The sequence below is a fragment of the Chelonoidis abingdonii genome, chromosome 13 (genome assembly GCF_003597395.2).
Source record: "Chelonoidis abingdonii isolate Lonesome George chromosome 13, CheloAbing_2.0, whole genome shotgun sequence".
Taxonomy (NCBI): Eukaryota; Metazoa; Chordata; order Testudines; family Testudinidae; genus Chelonoidis; species Chelonoidis abingdonii.
Genome location: NC_133781.1, coordinates 2,896,152 through 2,914,613, shown reverse-complemented (window position 1 = coordinate 2,914,613; position 18,462 = coordinate 2,896,152). Strand labels below are relative to the sequence as shown.

At 48.1% G+C, this 18,462-nt stretch overlaps 2 protein-coding genes across 3 annotated transcripts in view; one reads left to right on the top strand and one right to left on the bottom strand.

The window, feature by feature from the left end:
* Positions 1–7,123, top strand: part of LOC116824945 (uncharacterized) — a 41,652-nt gene extending 34,529 nt beyond the window's left edge. The window contains 3 exon segments of the mRNA XM_075071980.1: positions 4,977–5,087; positions 5,446–6,604; positions 6,606–7,123. Of these exon segments, the coding sequence (XP_074928081.1) occupies positions 5,454–6,604; positions 6,606–7,113 (1,659 nt within the window). The 5' untranslated portion in view covers positions 4,977–5,087; positions 5,446–5,453 and the 3' untranslated portion in view covers positions 7,114–7,123.
* LOC116824971 (uncharacterized) overlaps positions 1–18,462 on the bottom strand; it is a 187,079-nt gene that overhangs the window by 46,060 nt on the left and 122,557 nt on the right. The gene's annotated exons all lie outside the window — the stretch shown is intronic.

The following is an 18,462-nucleotide window of genomic DNA, read 5'->3' as shown; positions in this document are numbered from 1 at the left end:
ATGTCCACATGGAGGATAAAAGACCCATTAGATCCTCCCTTAGCTAATATTGCATAGCATTACAGATTAACATGTTACCTTCTTTGTACATATCTGACCAGATACATACCAGATGTGTCTGACCAGATACATACCAAATTGTGGATGTCTCCAGTAAATAATTATTTTACTCACAGCGGCTTCATATCACACAATTAAAATGTGCAATGATTCTGGGTTAAATTCCATGGCTTCCAGCAGTGGGGAAGGTTCTCCAGGCTCACCTGTCCCCACATGCTACTGCTCTCAGAGAAAAGAGAGGTCAAAGCAGTGCACGGGGGCAGGGGAGAAGGAGGGGCAGCAGAGTTATGCATGAGGGATGGAGGGTGTCTTTAGCTGAGCCATAACCCCCCCTCACACACTCCTCGATCCATGCCCCCCAAGTCTGTCCTTCTTCCAAAAAAAAACACCTCAGCCACAGTGACTCTGTGCCAGTCTCTGCACAGTTCATATATCCTCTGGCTCTGCCCAGCTCCTCAACCTACAGGGCCTCTGCCAAAGACTGGGCTGGATCATAAGAGACAGGAAGACTCTGAGTTGGGGAGAAGATATGGGGCAATACAGGAACTAACCATGCAGACAGGGCCTTCTGTGGCCAGGTTAAGGATTGCCCAGGAATCAAAGGCGGTAGAGAGGAGAGCTGGGCTGTGGAACATGGCTTTTTAAAAATAATTTCAGCAACCCCAAGTGAAAGAACTGCTCAAAAGCTTTGTTAACACAGACTTAAGGTTGCCCAGTGCTGCCTCCTGCCCTTCCAGAATGGTTGCCACCTTTCTAACAGCTGGTAACAGGACCCCCACCCTGCTCACCTCTTCCTGAGGCCAGGCCTCTGATCTCCCTCCCCCAACCCCTACCTACTTCCCTCCCCTCTTCGTGCCAAGGCCCTGCCTCTGCTCTGCTTCTTCCCCACCACCCCATCAGAAAAACCAGACATCAGGGCTTGTCAAACAGCACTTGGACTGTCTGGGTGAAAAAAATGAACGGGTGGCAACCATAGTGGCTAAACTTAAACCTCTGAAAACCAGGAAGTACAAAGTGGAGGAACACATCACTCGCGCAACCCAACCTTATCTCTATCTTGGAGCAATACCCATCACACAGTAACAAACATGCTCTCACAGATACAACAGAAGACTTTGAGAACATAGCACATCAACGCTGGAGAACAAACTTTAACACGTTCTTTGTGGTAAAGGAAACCTTAGATTTGGATCAGGCTTAGCAAGCAGAAACTACCTGCACCTGGCCTTCACTCAAACACTGAGCATGCTCCATGCAAACTGCCCCAGGTTTGCAAAATGTTGCTGCCACAGTTCAGGGCAACTTCTTCTGTTTCTCCCCTCAGAGGTCCAGCAACAGCTTCCACTCTCAGCCTTCTGGCTCCCCTGGTGTTGCCTCTCTTGTGTGGAGACTCACATCCCTCTCCCTTCTGACTAGGGTATTTCCAGGCTGCACAGTTCCCCGCCTTCCCTGAATTATTCTCAGCATAGACAGGTTGCCTAAGGACATCTATCTGCTTGTTTTCTCTTCCGAGATGGTTAACAGCTGTGATTGCTACAGTTAAAGGTCATGTACAAACAGTGCTTCCTAAGCAACCCTGCTTTATTCACAAGGTAAGAAACATTACAGAGAAAATAGATTAAAAACAATTAAAAATACCAACCCTACAGGCATGCTAATAAGTCCACCAGAGTTAACCTCAACCCTGAAAGGGTTCTGGCTGGGGCAGTTCTTCAACCCTGCACCTAAGGGGATTTTCTTATTACAGGCTTGTCACAGCTTCAGCTCAGAACAAGCACCCACTCTTATGGGACCTTAGAAGGCCCTGTCCTTCCAATCCTCCTCCAAGGATTGGCATCCTCCATGGACTAGGGGCCTGTCTATTTGCTGGATCAGGAAGAAGACCATGAGCCTGTTTAAAACCAGGCTATTTATCGAAAAACCCTTCTTTGCCTATTGGTCCCTGGAGAGAATCCAGTTTGAAATAGTATATGTGCACGTCTCCGCAGGCGGCTTGAAAAGGTTGATAATGGAGGAAGTTAATTGGCTTTCCCTCCCACTAGAGACAATACAGTGCTATAATAACAGATGCAGTTGTGTATGTTTAATAAGATGGACCCCACTGGTCTTAACCCTCATTCAATATGTTTTAACTTAGTTCCATAAAGTTCATTCAGGATACTGGAGGATATTATGAGGCTCTCACAGTTCCCACTCTTTCACCCTTGCCCTGAAGATTCCTTCTGAGACGTTGCTTTTGTTTGCCCCTTGCTTAGCCCCAGAGACCAGTGAGAGCCTACAGCACTTCATGCAGCAATGAATCATGGTTAGTCCATCAAGGTCAGGGCTGGCTCCAGGGTTTTTGCTGCCCCAAGCGGCAGAAGAAAAAAAAAATGCTGCGATTGGTGGCAGCTCCACCGTGCCGCTTTCTTCTTCAGTGGCAATTTTGCAGCAGGTTCTTCCCTCTGAGAGGGACCAAGGGACCCGCCGCCAAAAAGCCCGACCTGCTGCCCCTTCCCCTTGGCCGCCCCAAGCACTTGCTTGCTCAGCTGGTGCCTGGAGCCGGCCCTGATCAAGGTACACCTGCACCTTCCCTCATATCACAGTCACAGCTCTACTAACCTGCTGCAACTCCTTCTGCTGTTCAATACACCAACACTGAACACAGTTAACAGCAGTTGGAATACATGCAGATAAATGCACAAACAATGGCGCAGTCTCACAGTGTTTCTACGTACCTACATATGCTGCCACTGTTGCTGATCCACACCCAATATCTATAGTATTCCAGGGAGCAGAGTCAATCAAATGTACCCACTTTCAAATTCCTCCTCAATACTCTCCTGTGCTGTTACACCTACAAAAATCCTTGGCTCCTTGTGTTCAGAGACCGCTACCTATCATGCCTCCTTGTACTCCTCCCGCATCTGTCTGTCTGCCTGCATTTGATGTCTGTTGTATGGTAGTTGGAATGTGAGCTGTTTGGGGCAGGGAAAATCTTTTTGTGCTGTGTTTGTACAATATGTACGGCCATGGGGTCCTGGTCCATGTTTAGAGTTCCTAGGTGCTATCGTCAATAATAATAATGATAGATTAGGGCTGTCAATTAATTGCAGTTAACTCACATGATTAACCCCCCCCAAATTAATCATGATTAAAAAAATAATCACAATTATTTGGAGTTTTAATTACACTGTTAATCAATAATAGAATACCAATTGAAATTTATTAAATATTTTGGATGTTTTTCTACATTTTCAAATATATTGATTTCAATTACAATACCAAATACAAGTGAACAGTGCTTACTTTAGTCTTATTTTTATTACAAATATTTGCACTGTAAAAATGATAAAAGAAATAGTATTTTTCAATTCACCTCATACAAGTACTGTAGTGCAATTTCTTTATTGTGAAAGTGCAATTTACAAATGTAGATTTTTGTTTTTCTTACATAGCCATACTCAAAACAAAGCAATGTAAAATGTTAGAGCCTACAAGTCCACTCAGTCCTACCTCTTGTTCAGCCAATCGCTCAGACAAACAAGTTTTATTTTTGAGTGCAGTTATTTTTTGTACATAATTCTACATTTGTAAGTTCAACTTTCATGATAAAGAGATTGCACTACTTGTATTAGGTGAATTGAAAAATACTACTTAATTTGTTTTTTATCATGCAAATATCTATAATAAAAAATATATAAAGTGAGCACTGTACATTTTGTATTGTGTTGTAATTGAAATCAATATATTTGAAAATGTAGCAAAAATCTGCAAATATTTAAATAAATGGTATTCTATTATTTGAGTGCAGTTAATCATGTTTTTTTAATTGCTTGACAGCCTTTAATAATAAATTTAGTAAAAAACTACCATCATAAGGACTACAAGATGGGGAAAGGTGAGGAATTCTAAGAGGGAGACCCCTATCTGCCAGAATTCACTACCCCTGTACCTACAAAGAAAAGGAGTGTGTGGGGGGAGGGGGGAGTGTTAAACAGGAAATGGGAAAGAAATATATGATTCACCTTCAGCAGTTTCTGACACTACACCTGCTCTGCGCTGTACTAAACTGGCCAAGTCTTTTCTCAATATGATAGTCTAGAAGTGTTTGAAGGAAGCTTTGCTAAGAGCTCTCCCCGGATAGAAGAGTGCTGTGATCCTGAGATAACTAGCTGGATAAAGCTCAGACTGTTAGAAATAAATGTACAGGGTCTTTCTCCCAGTGGGAAACAGGTAGGGGGTGCCAGCAGGCTGCCACCATTCTAGGAACAGAGTCTAGGGATAGATAAAGGGCTCAGGGAGGGACAGACATATGTTATGGTTCCTACCCTGTTCCCCATCTCCCAGTGCTGGCATATCATCCAACACGCCCCTGGAACCCTGAGGTTCTAGATTCCTCTTTAATGTGACTTGTAGCTGTGGTTGAATCTTTCTTTTCCCTCACCACATTGACTGCTAATGAGGTCTGGAATCATTCTGGGAACACTGTGGGCTAGGAACACATCTGAGGTGGGTTCAGAGTGGGGCTATGTGAAGAGCTGACTCATGGTATTTGAACACTTGAGAATAGCCATGTTAGCCTCTTGTCCTAGAAGAAAAGAATGAGGAAGACATCATAGCTCTTCAAGTCCAAGACAGAGCTAGAACCAGAACAGAGGTCTCCTTAGTGCCTGTCTCATTCTCATCCACTGTCTCTCAGGTCACTGCATGCAGGATGCCTTGCTACAGCAACAGCCTAAGGTGGCATCGATCGGTGACTGGAGAGAGAATTAAAGCTTCCTTCCCCTGATTTTAGCTCTTACTTTTAAATACTATTTTTCTCTTTCATCATAAAATATCAGTAAAAACTGCACCCACCTGCAAGTGAGCGAATAAACTCACCCAGCCCACAGGGAATCCATGCTCCATCTAACCCAGGGCCATTTCTACTCCAGATCTCTCTGATGGAGCCAGGAGAGGAGCCGGGCCCCTCGGATGCAGAGGAAGGGGAGATTGAGAGAGGTGCCTGCACAGGTGAGGAGTTTAAGCCAACTCAGAAACCACGGGTGAGTGAACAAAACAGCTGGCTTTTCCACCAAAGCCCTGTGAGGCCCCCAGTTCTGCCCCTCTTCACCCATATCAGGGTTGTCCCAGCAGGGGTCACATCCTCCTGGCAGGTGCATCAGTCATGACTTCCTTCCCACACTCACTGTCTGATGAATACACCTCTCTCCCCCTCATCTTCTGTCCTTTCCTGGCAGCTGAGATGTTACATGGGAGCAGAACTGGTCCCTGCATTGTGGAATTTGGTTCCTAATTTCAGACCATAGCATTATTAATTCTGCTGTTCCCCCTTTCAAAGCATTCTTTAGTCCCAGCACAAGAAATGAATCAGGTCTCTATTATCCCTCTTTATTCCAACAGAGGATGGGATGGTGAAGATAAAGGAAGAGAATTGTCTGGAGGAAGCAGAATCACATGGGAATTTATTGGGAATGTTGGCAGGGAAAGTTTCCTTGAGTCCTGATCAGGTGAAGGCGTGTGACTCTCAATGCATATCAGAAAAAATTCCTGGAGAGACATCACAGGGTAAAGCCACTTCCACTGGCAGAGCTCTCAGGAAAACTAAAAATAGCAAAGCCCATCAGAGAATTAACACTGCAGAGAAACCCTATAACTGCCCTGAGTGTGGCCAAAGCTTCGATGTGAGCTCAAACCTTGCTGTGCATCAGACAATCCACACTGATGAGAGACTCTATAAATGCATGGAGTGCGAGGAAATCTTTAATCAGAAATCAATCCTTGTTACTCACCAGAAAATCCACACTGGAAAGAAGCCCTATAAGTGCCTCGACTGTGGGAAAAGCTTCCGTCAGAACTCAACACTTAGGACACATGACAAAATCCGCAGGGCAGAGAAACCCTATGAGTGCCTACAATGTGAGAAAAGATTCCGAGTGCGCTCCTACCTTCTTATGCATGAGAGGGTACACACTGTAGATAAACCTTATAAATGTCCTGACTGTAGGAAAAGCTTCAATGCGAGGTCCTACCTTATCAAACATCAAAGAATCCACACAGGAGAGAGACCTTTTAAATGCCTTGAGTGTGGGAAAAGCTTCAATCGCAGATCAACTCTTATCACTCATCAGAGAATCCACACTGGAGAGAAGCCCTATAAATGTCCTGACTGTGGGAAAAGCTTCAGTGTGAACTCAGACCTCATTGTGCATCAGAGACTCCACTCGGGAGAAAGACCCTATAAATGCCTTGACTGTGGGAGAACTTTCCGTCTAAGCTCACACCTTACTAGACATCAGAGAAGTCACACTGGTGAGAGACCCTATAAATGCCTGGTCTGTGGGGAAAACTTCAGTGACTGCTCAGGACTTATTAAACATAAGAGAAACCACACAGGAGAAGAACCTTATAAATGCTCTGTGTGTGGGAAAAACTTTAGTGTGAATTCAGCCCTTATTGTACATCAAAGAACCCACACAGGAGAGAGACCCTATAAATGCCTTGTCTGTGGGATAAGTTTCAGTGACTGCTCAGGCCTCATTAAACACAAGAGAATACACACAAGAGAAACCTTATAAATGCCCCGAATGTGGGAAAAGCTTCAGTGACAGTTCAAGCCTTATTAAACACCAAAGAATCCACACAGGAGAGAAACTCTATAAATGCTCTGAATGTGGGAAAAGCTTTAGTCACAGTTCAGCCCTTCTGAAACACCAAAGAATCCATACAGGAGAGAGACCCTTTAAATGCCTCGAATGTGAGAAAAGGTTCACTGACAACTCAGCCCTTAGGAGACACCGGCGAATCCACTCAGAAGACAGGCCCTATAAATGCCCCGACTGTGGGGAACGATTCAGTGTGACCTCAGGCCTTATTAGACACCAGAAAATCCACACTGAGGCAAGACCTTTTAAATGTAGTGAATGCGGGAAAAGCTTCCAGTCGAACTCACTTCTTAAAACACATCAGAGGATCCATACGGGAGAAAAACCCTATAAATGCCCCAAGTGTGGGAAAAGCTTCTGTCAGAGCTCCCACCTTATAAGGCATCAGAAAATACACATGGAATAGGTGTTCACAATGTTTTTTGTTGTTTTTGTTATGGTGTTTCTTATGGTTCTGCTACACCAAGTCAAATGGGGATGATGGGGTCTGTGCTTGGCTGGGTTTTACAGGGTACCCATTATGGCTTTAAAGAATCCATGCCATGCCCTGGCCACAAAGGCAGGCCCCCTGGCCTCAACACCTCCAAGACTGAGCCTTTGGACTCCAGCACTCCTGTTCCTCATGCTGAGATCTGCCCAGTGAATCCATCTGAGGTAGACTCCTGCTCTGAGACTTCCCCCCACCTATCGGGGATTAATGCACTTCAGGTGGTATTGGTAGCAACACCAGGCAGGTGTTTTCCAAACAGGATAGGTTTAAATAATCAACTGGGATACAGTATCAGGAAGTTTTAGGTTAACTTAGGCTATACCTACACTACCACGTATGTCGGCAAAACTTACATCGCTCAGGGGTGTGAAAAAAACACAGCCCTGAGCAACATAAATTTCACCGGCATAAGTGTTAGTGTGCACAGTGCTATGTCAGTGGGAGAAGCTGTTGTTGGGGGTGGTTTAATTATGTTGATGGCATAGGGTGGTTACCCGAGAGATCTTACAAAGCTGCTGCTGCATCGATGCAGATGTACCGCTGTAAGCTCTCTAGTTTAGACATAGCCTTAGAGAAGCAAAGGTTAAAACCAAGTTCAGACTGGTCAAAGCCAGGGCTTCACAAAGCCACGCTGTTACAAGATCCATCTTCTCTCTCTTGTCCAGTCCTGAATGAGAACTTCTATGTGTCTGTGAACCTTCTTCTTAAACAATGATCCCTGACACCTCTTGTCTCTGTTGTCCAGAAAAAGCCATGCTGTGTTCACACATTCAGCCTGCTTGAACCACCTGTTGTAAAGTGTTAATGTCTGTCATTGTCTCTTCTGGATCCTCCATTGGTATGTTTTGGTTCTAGCCAGCTTCTGAGGGTGCATTCATGCCACCACAGAGAGATCAGACATCATGTGTCTCTTTCCCTGCTCCAGGAGAAGCATTTTATTCTTTCCGCATCCAGTGAGTAACAGTGCAAAGACAGATGGCCAACTGAGACTCATATTGTTCACAAAAATATTGCAGAAAATTCTCACATTCATTACAGGTGGACGCTGGGGCATTGAGAGATTGGTGATCTGGGAGGCAAAATGGAGAGTGCTGGGGAATGGAATATTTGGAAGTTGGGTTGTTGCTGGATGGACACAGCCAATAGGTGTGAGAGGCTGGGTGCTGGTGGGTACTTGGAAACTGAGAACTGTCCTGAACTCTAAATGTTTTCCTTCTCCAACAGAGAATGAAAAGCAGTGTACCCCCAACTTCCCTCCAACTCATGGTCTGTTACAAAACATCAGCAGTGACTGTTACAGCTGTCATAGTATAATTCCTCAATCTGAACCTTAGAGCTCAAATATGAGGTACTAGTCTAAATTCCTCTAAGTTTATTTACCAGCTTAGAGCTGATAGCGCCGCCACCAGCCAAACATTCCAGTGTTTGGCTCACTCTGGTCTCCCCAAAACCTTCCCTGGGGGACCCCAAGACTCAGATGCCCTGAGTCTCACAACAAAGGGAAATAACCCACTTCCTTCCCTCTTTACTCCCTCCCAGGCTTCCCTCGTTAGAGTTACCCTGGCAGATTATGTACTTTATACTCCTTTGATTACAACCGAGAGGACATTCACCTCCTTCCTCGTCTTTTTTCCCCTCCAGTCTTCCCTGAGAGAACAGTAATCCTGGCACAAGATTCTATCCCCTTGAACCTCAACTAAGAAAAGAAAATCAAACAAGTTTAAAAGAAAAGACATAAAATATGGCATCTGTACAGTCAATATCAGGGTTATTGCTTAAAGAAACAAAATGCAATAAACCAGCCTTATTCAAAGAAAATAATTTGAAAACTTCAGCCAAACTACCACATGTAAAACAAAAACAATAAAAACTATATGTCTATACCTGCCACTTACCATTGGGAAACAGAATTAAAGCCTGAAGGTAGAGAGATCTCTCTGCGCCAAGAGAGCACAGCAGTCACAAACAAAGACACACACCCAGAATTCCTCCCTGAGCTTTGAATAAAATCCGGTTTCCTGAGTTGGTCTCTTGGTCAGGTGTTTGATCCCTTTGTCTAACCCTCTTCAGGTCAAAAGAACGATTCGACCCTTAGCTATCTGTTATGACAAAAGCAGATTAAGTTCCCAAATACACAGGCTGTGGAAGAGTCAGATGTGTTCAACTTTTGATACTTGAGAGTACGATTTCACCAGTCGGGTTATGCAGAGCATTGAATGGCGTGAATGTTTCTTTTTGGTGTCTGTTAGCGACGGAAGTGAAAGCCTTATGGAGCGTTGGTGCACGTTATCCACGATGTTGTAGCTGATATGAAGATGGCAAGGAATAGAGGACTCTTTTTCCCTTCTAATGTCCATGTTTTAAGGTTTTGGGTGACTGGCATATATTCTGATGCCACCTTCACTGTCACTAAATGCAGTTTTCTTTGTGTTACTTATATATAGAAACTTTCAAAAAGCCAGGACTAGAAAATAGTAGATCTGCTGATAGTCAGTCCTGGGCCCTAGCCATGTTTATCCTGGCCTCTCTGCTTCAGCTCCAGTAACAACCCGAGCAGAGGTTTTCTTCTTCTCCATGTTCTTTAACTTCACGTCACTGCAGAAGAAAGATTTTTTCTTATCGGCTGGCTCTAATGCATGTAGATGTCTTTCCAGAAGATGTGCTCTGGCTCAGTCACATCATAGGTTTTCTGGAGGAAGCACTCGGTGACATTCTAGGGCCTGTGTTATACACATGTTCTAGGGCTGCGCCGTCCCTCCCCACTGCTTCTTCTACCAGCTCTGCAGATGCCCCTCCCCCAATCCCCAGGGCATACGCCCAGGTGGTGGCAACCCCCCCACCTGCCACTAGATCATCTCCTCTGACCACCGCCTCCGCTACCATTTATAGCGCCTGGCCACAGATGGCACCCTACTAGCGCCCGCCGAGCCTCTTCTCCTCCTCCTCCTCACTCTTCAAGCCCAAGGCAGGCTGGAGAGAGTGGTGACCTGAGGAGTTATCCTGCCCAGCCAGCAAGCAGGGTGATGACACTAGGGTGATCAACTGGCTGTGAAAACAAGAGTCTGTCTTGTTGCCAGGGGATGGAGAAAGTCAGCCAGCAGCTGCGGGGTGCAGGACACTGCCCTAGTGCGGAGGTGACAGCGGCTCCAGGATCCTGACATCCCAGCACTTTTAACATCTTCCTGGAGCCTCCCAATTCCCCTGGGCCATAGCCATGGGACCCCAACCCTACTGATGGTAAACAGGCCTCAGCTACCGGCTCAGGGTCACACCGAGTGTCAGAGCCGTGGATGGACCCCTTCACTAACCACTGCTGCACACTCCCTCCCACAGCTGGCAATTGTAACCAGGCCCTAATGTCCATTCCCCCTGGCTTTGAGAGGGAGGGTCACTCCTGGTTCCATTGCTGCCTGTTGATCTTTAGGTCTGGCCAAGTTGCTGCCCCTCTCTATGGCTCTCTGGGACTCACATCCCCGAATGGGCTTTAAAAAAGACAATGGTTTAAGTTTGGCTCCAACTCTTTCTTGTTTCTCTACACTAGCCATTTTAGAAAAGTTTAGAATTCTTGACGTTCATCACCTGGAAACATCCCTTTCTCCTTCGCAGACAGCTTGAGCCTCCCTCCTCACCCAGGCTCTCTGCTGCCTGGAGTTAGAGAATTGACCCTATCCCACTGCACCTACCCAAGGAGTCACACAGCAAAGCGGGGACAGAGCCAGAAAGAAAAGCAAACAGGCCTGACCCCTGTTCTAACTAACAGACAACAACCCCCACAGAGGCAGGGATAGAGCCCAGGAAATAAGGGGTGAACATTTTCATGGAAACTGTTTTCTGGCAGAAAATCCATTCAGACTAAACTACTTTGTTTCCTGAAATCATAACAAGTAGGATGAAAATTCTTTGCAAACAAATATTTGTTTGCAAAACAAGAGCATCTCCTGTTTGTCACAGTGCATTAAACTGTCTCGTTGTACACAAAGAGACACCGTGATCTAGAAAATTAGATGAGATGCTTCAGTCTGAGCTAAGTAGTTGCTGTTCTTAACAATTTCAAAATAATAAAATATCAATAAAATAGAATATTATGTCATAATCTGATATGCCTCAATTGATAGGACACCTCCTATTCTACACTGCTACTAGTGACACTCTTCAGTGGATCCCCATCATCCACTCAGGTGGGAGAGGATTGTTAATCGTACTTGACAGAAGGAGAAACTAAGGCTGAGAAAGGAGCAGTGACTTGTCTTTGCTACTGACTGGCTCCATCAGCTGAGTTGCTCTCAAATGAGCTACAGACCAACAGTTGTTCATAGGAATTAGTCAGCAAGTATTTTAGAAGAACTGGAATGTTAGAGAGGATCATGAACTTCTCCGAGACAGTGAATGGAGAGCAGCATCAACACTGGTCAAACATATAACTGGTTGTGACTTATTGGCTTGGTCATAAAAAAGAACAACAAAGACCAGATTTTCCTGCGTGTCAATAGGCCCCTCCTCATTCAATCAAGGTTGAGACTTTGAGGGGTGGAAGGGTAAGGGTTCTCATCAAATAGCCCAAAGAATGGCGCAGGTCACCACCGAGGGGATCACTCTCAGAGCACTATTCCAGTCTCACCTTTCTGTGAGGGCCTCCAACAAACCCCCCAGTCCCTGCTGCACACATAGAGCTCCTGGTGGTGGGAAGAGAGCAGAAGAAAAGGACAAAGGAAGCAAGAAGAGAAAGGTAGGAAGGACAGAGGACAAGGGAAAACAAAAAGGAGAAACCCCAATGTCTCCAGTGATTCTAAGGGACAAAGTCCTATGTTGGGAATACAATGCTGCTCCCACAATCAAGTGTTTTCCTTTCCTAGAATTCAGCAGGCACTTGATGGATCAGACTGAACAGGTTCCAAATCTCTCGGAGGCTCTTACCTTCTATACAGGGATGTCTGTTTTCTAGCAAAATCAAAAAAAGAAAAGGAGAAAACTCCAAAGAGGGTCCTCCTTGTGCTCATGTACATGAAAGTGAATTCTCTCTCAGTCCTCAAGGAGAGACCTCGAGAAGGAGACGTGCTGAAGCAAAGCCACAGAGATCTCCAAGGTTACCCCTGTCCTGCCTGGCTGATGTCAAGATCTCTCTGTGAGATCATTGCCTCCCCACCATCTCTATCCAATAGGCTGAGGTGCTGCCAAAGGCCCTTGTGATGTCATGGCCACACCCACCCCTCCCCTGCAGTGTTGATGTCCTGCCCCTGTCCAGCCACACTGCATGTTTGAGCTGCTTCCCCTGGATCATTCCACTCAGTGACTCTTCATTGTGAGATGACACCGACTACGCAGTAGAACACGAGTCGCTCTTCCCCATGCTACGCTCAATTGTTCATGAATTAGCAGACTTTATGGCCAGAAGGGGCAATTAGAGCATGTAATCTGACACCCTGCATATCGCATGCTTTCTGTATAGCATAGTAGCTAGTTTTTCACTAAACACGTTCCAGAAAGGCATCTAGTCTTCATTAGAAGACATCAGGAAATGGACAATTCCCACCACTTCTCTTTCTCGTTTGTTCCTTTGGTGATTCATCTTCACTGTTGAATATTTCTGCTCTATTTCTAATATGAATTGATCTCTTTTGAGTTTCCAGCCACTGGGTCTTGTTCTGCTTTTCTCTGCTAGATTAATGAGCCCTTTAATACCCAATCTTTTCTCTCCATGAAGTCACTTCAACACTTCAATAATGTCATGTCCTGGTCTTTTTGATAATCTAAACAGGCTGAGCTCTTTCAATAGCTCACTAGCAGGCATTTTTCTCCAGCCCTCAGAACCTTTCATTGCTTTTTGCTGTCCCATCTCCAGTATTTCAAAATCTTTTTCAAAGGTGGACACAAAACACCCACCCACTCACTCACTCATGCCCGTCACCCCAATCGGGGTATGGGCCGCCAACCACAGATCTCCAGAATCCTCTATCTTGGGCCATTCGCTCTAGCTGGTTCCAGGTATAGCCCATTTTTTTGCTATCAGCCTGAAGGTCGCGTCGCCAGGTGTTTCTTGGACGGCCTCTTTTCCGCTTGCCTTGGGGGTTCCACCGCAGTGCCTGTCTGGTGATGTTAGTTGGCTGCTTGCGTAGTGTATGTCCTATCCAACCCCACCTTCTCCTTCTGATTTCTTCCTCTGCTGGGAGTTGACGGGTCCTCTCCAAGAGGTGGATGTTACTGATGGTGTCTGGCCAGCGGATCTGGAGAATCCTTCTGAGGCAGCTATTAATGAAGGTCTGGATCTTCCTGGTGGTTGTTTTGGTTGTCCTCCAGGTTTCAGCTCCATACAGTAGGACTGATTTCACATTGGAGTGAACAGTCGAATTTTAATTGCCAAAGACAGCTCCTGGAGCTCCAGATGTTTCTTGAGCCGTAAGAGGCTGCTCTTGCCTGACGCAATCTTAAATTTGATGTCCTCGTCTGTTTGCCCCTGCCTGGTCAATGACCTACCTAGGTGGTGGAAGGACTGCACTTCTTCCAAGGGGCTTCCCTTCAGTGTGACTGGGTCGTTACTGATGGAATTAATCCTAAGGATCTTGGGTCTTGTTCCTTGTGAAATGTTTGAAGCGCCCCCCCCACCTGTGGATGACGTGCCTGCCCCGTGTTGGTCTTCTCTTGCATCTGCTCTTTACTGTGTGAAAGGAGTGCAAGATCGTCAGAAAAGTCCAGTCATCAGCTGGGTCCACAACGTCCACTGGATTCCCTTCCTACGCTCATAAGTGGATGTCTTCATAATCCAATCGATGACGAGGACGAAAGAGAAGTGGTGACAACAAGCATCTTGTTGCCTGCAGTTCGCACTTGGAAGCTGTTAGTGAGCTGCGGAGGCCACGGCCGTCGTGGTGGCCTCCAAAATGTACAGAAAGGTAGTCTTCTTCCTAGCATCGGAGGCCACCGCCCAGGAGGCGGTGGAGAAGGGCCTGGCCGTGGGGGGGCGTGTTTGTCCCCCTGGAGTCGTTGGAAGACCTGGGTGTCCAGTTAGTCCTGACCTCCATCCTTCCCTTCCTGCCCAATGCCACCCTGCTGCCTGCCCCTTCTACCCTGGGGCAACCAATTTCTTTCATCAGCCCTCTTCCATTGGGCTGCAAAGACCCCGCCTTCCATTATGTCCTCTCATTCCACTGGCAGTTACAGCTTCAACTGCCGCTGGCAGCGTGTGATGGAGACGCGCTCGAGGGGTTCTTCCTGGTCCCCTACCAGGGAGCCCACTACCAGGTGCATTATTTCACTGGGGAGGCCTGGTGCTACCTTTGCTGGGAGATGGGTCATGTCCGGAGGGCCTGCCCCTTGGCCCAGCATGGAGGAGTGTCCGGGACCCCCGAGCCACGGCAGGGCACTGGCCCCATCAATGCTGGTGTCCCCTGGCTGCCTGGCACCTGGAGCTGCCCCTCCTCCTTCCCAGTCCACCACTGCTCCTGCTCAGGCCTTAGGGGTACCTCCCCCAGTGTGCCCAGACAAGCAGGAGAGCCCTGCCTCCGCTGTCTGCAATCTGGCGGGGCCTGTGGAGGAGAGTGCGGTGGGGATACCGCCGGGCATGGGAGACGACCCGCCCCAGGGAGGATCCTCCCTCCCTCATGCTGCCCCACCATTGTCTCCCTGGGTCCCTGAGCCATCACCCATGCTCCCTGACCCTGTTAGCCAGCCCCCAGATGATGCCATGGAGGGCTGGGCCCTAGTACAGGGGAAGTGGGGCAAGTAGAAGGCTCAAGCTCTGCTCCTTCCCACCGATGCGGAAGCCCCCCCGGAAGACCAGGAAGGGGGGCACCAATGCTGAGCCTTCCACTTTGCCCCCTGGCAACTCCCATTCAATGGTGCCAGCAGGGGACAACGTGGCAGCACCGGAAGGTAACATTGCCCCTCCTCCGGAGTCCCTTCCCACGGAAGCACCCGATGGAGCCCCTCCTACCTCCTTATCATCTGAAAACCCTGCAAGCCCTGAGGTGAGCGTTGCTTCAGGCACTGGCGGGAAGAACCCCGGGGTGGTGGAAGGCGCTCTCCCCTCCATCTATGAGGTGATCAAGGCCGTGGGTCTGACCCTGGTCACCCAGGGGGAGGACAACCCTCTGCCAGCGGGCCTTGATCTGGACGACCTCAACCCGGCCCCCCTTTCCCCATGCTCCGTCTCCCAAACTGTTGCCTCTGCTCCCACCTCCAAGAAGCCCCTGAACTCTTCCACTGACCCGGCCACAGATGGCACCCCACTAGCGACTGCCGAGCCTCTTGAGGTGACAACCAGTGTTGTGCGGCCAGGACCCGAGTCACCAGAGGAATCCCTCATTGGTGCAGGGCAGCCAACTTCTTTCCCGGGTTGGGGGCCCTAATGCCGATTCCCCATCTATGCATTCTGTGGCCATACTACCTGCCTTAGAGCACTAGGCCAGCATCACCAAGGGTCCCCTTCCCACCCAACAGACCCCTAAGCCCAATCGTGGGATGCCACCCCCAGTGGCCTGGCCACTGGGGCCCCCGGTTCCTCTGTTGCTCCTTTCCCTGTCCCTATTCCTGACCCCAGCCCTGTCCCTACTCCTGATCCCTATCTGTCCCCTCCTCCTCCCGCGATGTTCTTGCCGCCCCTGGGGCCATCTCCTTCCCCTTCCCGGAGGATGACGCCTAGGGAGTGGCTTTTGTGTTTCCCTATCTCAACCCATTAAGGACTGCTGTCTTCCCTCCGCCGCCCCCCCATTGCACCAGGAATCAAGGAGGGTTGTGTGACACTGGCCCATTGGTTGCCACGCATGAGCATAGCTGAGGGAAGCAGGGGGATCGGCTGCTCCCCTGAGCACTTTATCGAAAAGTGGCGCCTTAGGCGCCGAATCCATGGGTGCTCCGGGGCTGGAGCACCCACGGGGAAAATTTGGTGGGTGCAGAGCACCTACCACCAGCTCCCCGCCCTGCCCCCCGGCCCCAGCTCACCTCCACTCCGCCTCCGTCTCCTCCCCTGAACATTCCGTCCCGCTTCTCCCGCCTCGCCCCCACTTCCTGCTAATCAGCTGTTCACACAGGACGCCTGGGAGGGCGGAGAAGCAAGCGGCCACTTTGTGCTCAGGCCCAGGGAGGCAAAGATAGAGTGGAGGTGAGCTGGGGTGGGGGGGCCGCCCGCACCGCAGCAGGTAACCCAGGAGGGGGTGGGGGTGCACAGGGGAACTGCTCCATGCCCTAGCTCAGCTCCGCTCCACCTCTGCCTTCCTGGGCCTGAGCGTGAAGCCGCCACTTGCTTTTTTGCCCTCCCAGGCTTCCCGCGTGAACAGCTGATTAGCGGGAAGCAGGGGGCCTGCGAGCTTGGCCTGACCTGGTGCTCCAGGCGCTGCTTGGCGGCGGTGTGCCCAGCTTTAGCCAAGTGGCGTGGCCAGCCACCTCCAGGCAGCGTGGTAAGGGGCTGGATGGGGGGTTGAATAGAGGGCAGGGGAGTTGGGGGTTGGGGCGATCAGAGGGCGGGGAACAGGGGGGTTGAATGGGGGCAGGAGTTCTGGGGGAGCAGTCAGGAAGGAGGGGGAGGTTGGATGGGGTGGTGGGAGGCAGTCAGGGGCAGGGGTTCCAGTGGCGGTCAGGGGACAGGGAGAAGGGGTGGTTGGATGGGGCAGGGGTCCTGGGGGGCCATCAGGAATGAGAAGAGGGGTTGGATGGGGCAGCAGGGGGTAGTTAGGGCACAGGGAAGGGAGGTGGTTGGGGCAGGGGTCCTGGGAGTGGGGGTCAAGAAACGCAGAGGGTTGGATGAGGCAGAAGTCCCGGGGGGCAGGGGTGGGCCACGACACCCTTGTGAGGTGAGGAAGGAACTGGTTGTTACGATTTTGGCAGCTCATCACTGGTCAGAGCTGGAGGGGGCTGTTAGGAGTTGTTGGGGGGATGGTCCCCATGTACTAAGCAGAGAAGTGAACTGCACATTGTACCCCGGTCAATAGAGAGGGCTTTAGAACATGCTTATAGATTAAACATTAGTAAGTTACCAGGACAGCTGGTGTTTCCCCAAGATTGTTGAAGGAACTCAAATGTGAAATTAAATTCAGAGTTACTAATGGTGGTATGTCATTTATCACTGAAACAAGCCTCTGTGCCAGAGGATTGGAAACTGACTAATGTAACACTGATTTCTAAAAAAGGTTTACTGGCCAGGATCACTTCTGGAGCTTAAATTCAGCACTGGGCAAGTTGGTAGAACCCGTGGTAAAGAACAGAATTATCTGACACACAGAGAAATATGATGTGTTGAGAAAGAGCCAACATGGCATTTGTAAATAGTGAGGCATGATTATGAGGGGTCAGCAAACATGTGAGTAAGGGCAAGCCAGTGGATAGTGTCCTTGGATTTTCAGAAAGGTTCCACCAATGGCTCTTAAAGGACTAAGTTGCTAAGGGATAGGCACCCTCACAGATCAGTCGCTGGTTAGACAATAGGAAGCCAAGTGTGGGAATAAATGGTCAGTTTTCAAAATGGAGAGAGTTAAACAATGGGGTCCCCCAAGGAACTGTACTGGGACTTGTGGTGGTCAACATATTCATTAACAATCTGAAAAAAACATTGAGCAGTGAAGTGGCAAAGTTTGCAGATGATACACTATTCAAGATAGATAAATCCAAAGTAATAGGCTCATCCTCCCTGATTGAACTAACCTTGTTATCTCTAGCCTGCTTCTTGCTTGCATATATATACCTGCCCCTGGAAATTTTCACTACATGCATCCGACAAAGTGGGTATTCACAGAAAAGCTCATCCTCCAATACGTCTGTTAGTCTATAAGGTGCCCCAGGACTCTTTGCTGCTTTTCAGAATATGAATGGTGCCGGTCTTCTTGGTGGCAGGCTGACCTTGAATTGTCAAAAGTCAGAGGGTGACTCTTCTCTTTCCTCACATTTTGGTTGAGGATTCCATTGATAAAGGGACTGGCCTCAAATACCTGGTTGTAGGACTCTTCCATGGTGTAGTTTTCATCTTGGGAAGATCCGGTCTTAATTATATTAAAGCATGTACTTTAGTCTTTGTAATTATCTGTTATAACTCTGTAGTTTTTCATGAAGGCAGGAATAAAATAAAGGTAGCTGCAATAGTTCCACAGTTAACTAAAATGGAAAATTTACATAATTTAAATCAGATTCCTAATCTTGATTTTTGCTTAATAAATAAGTCCATAAGAAAACTCTGTTGGGAAACTGCTACAGTTTAATTAGAAAGTGCACTTCTCCTATATAGGTCATAAGGATCCTATCTGTCTGAGTACTGGCTGCTCTTTCTTTCTTTGATCTGCAGAG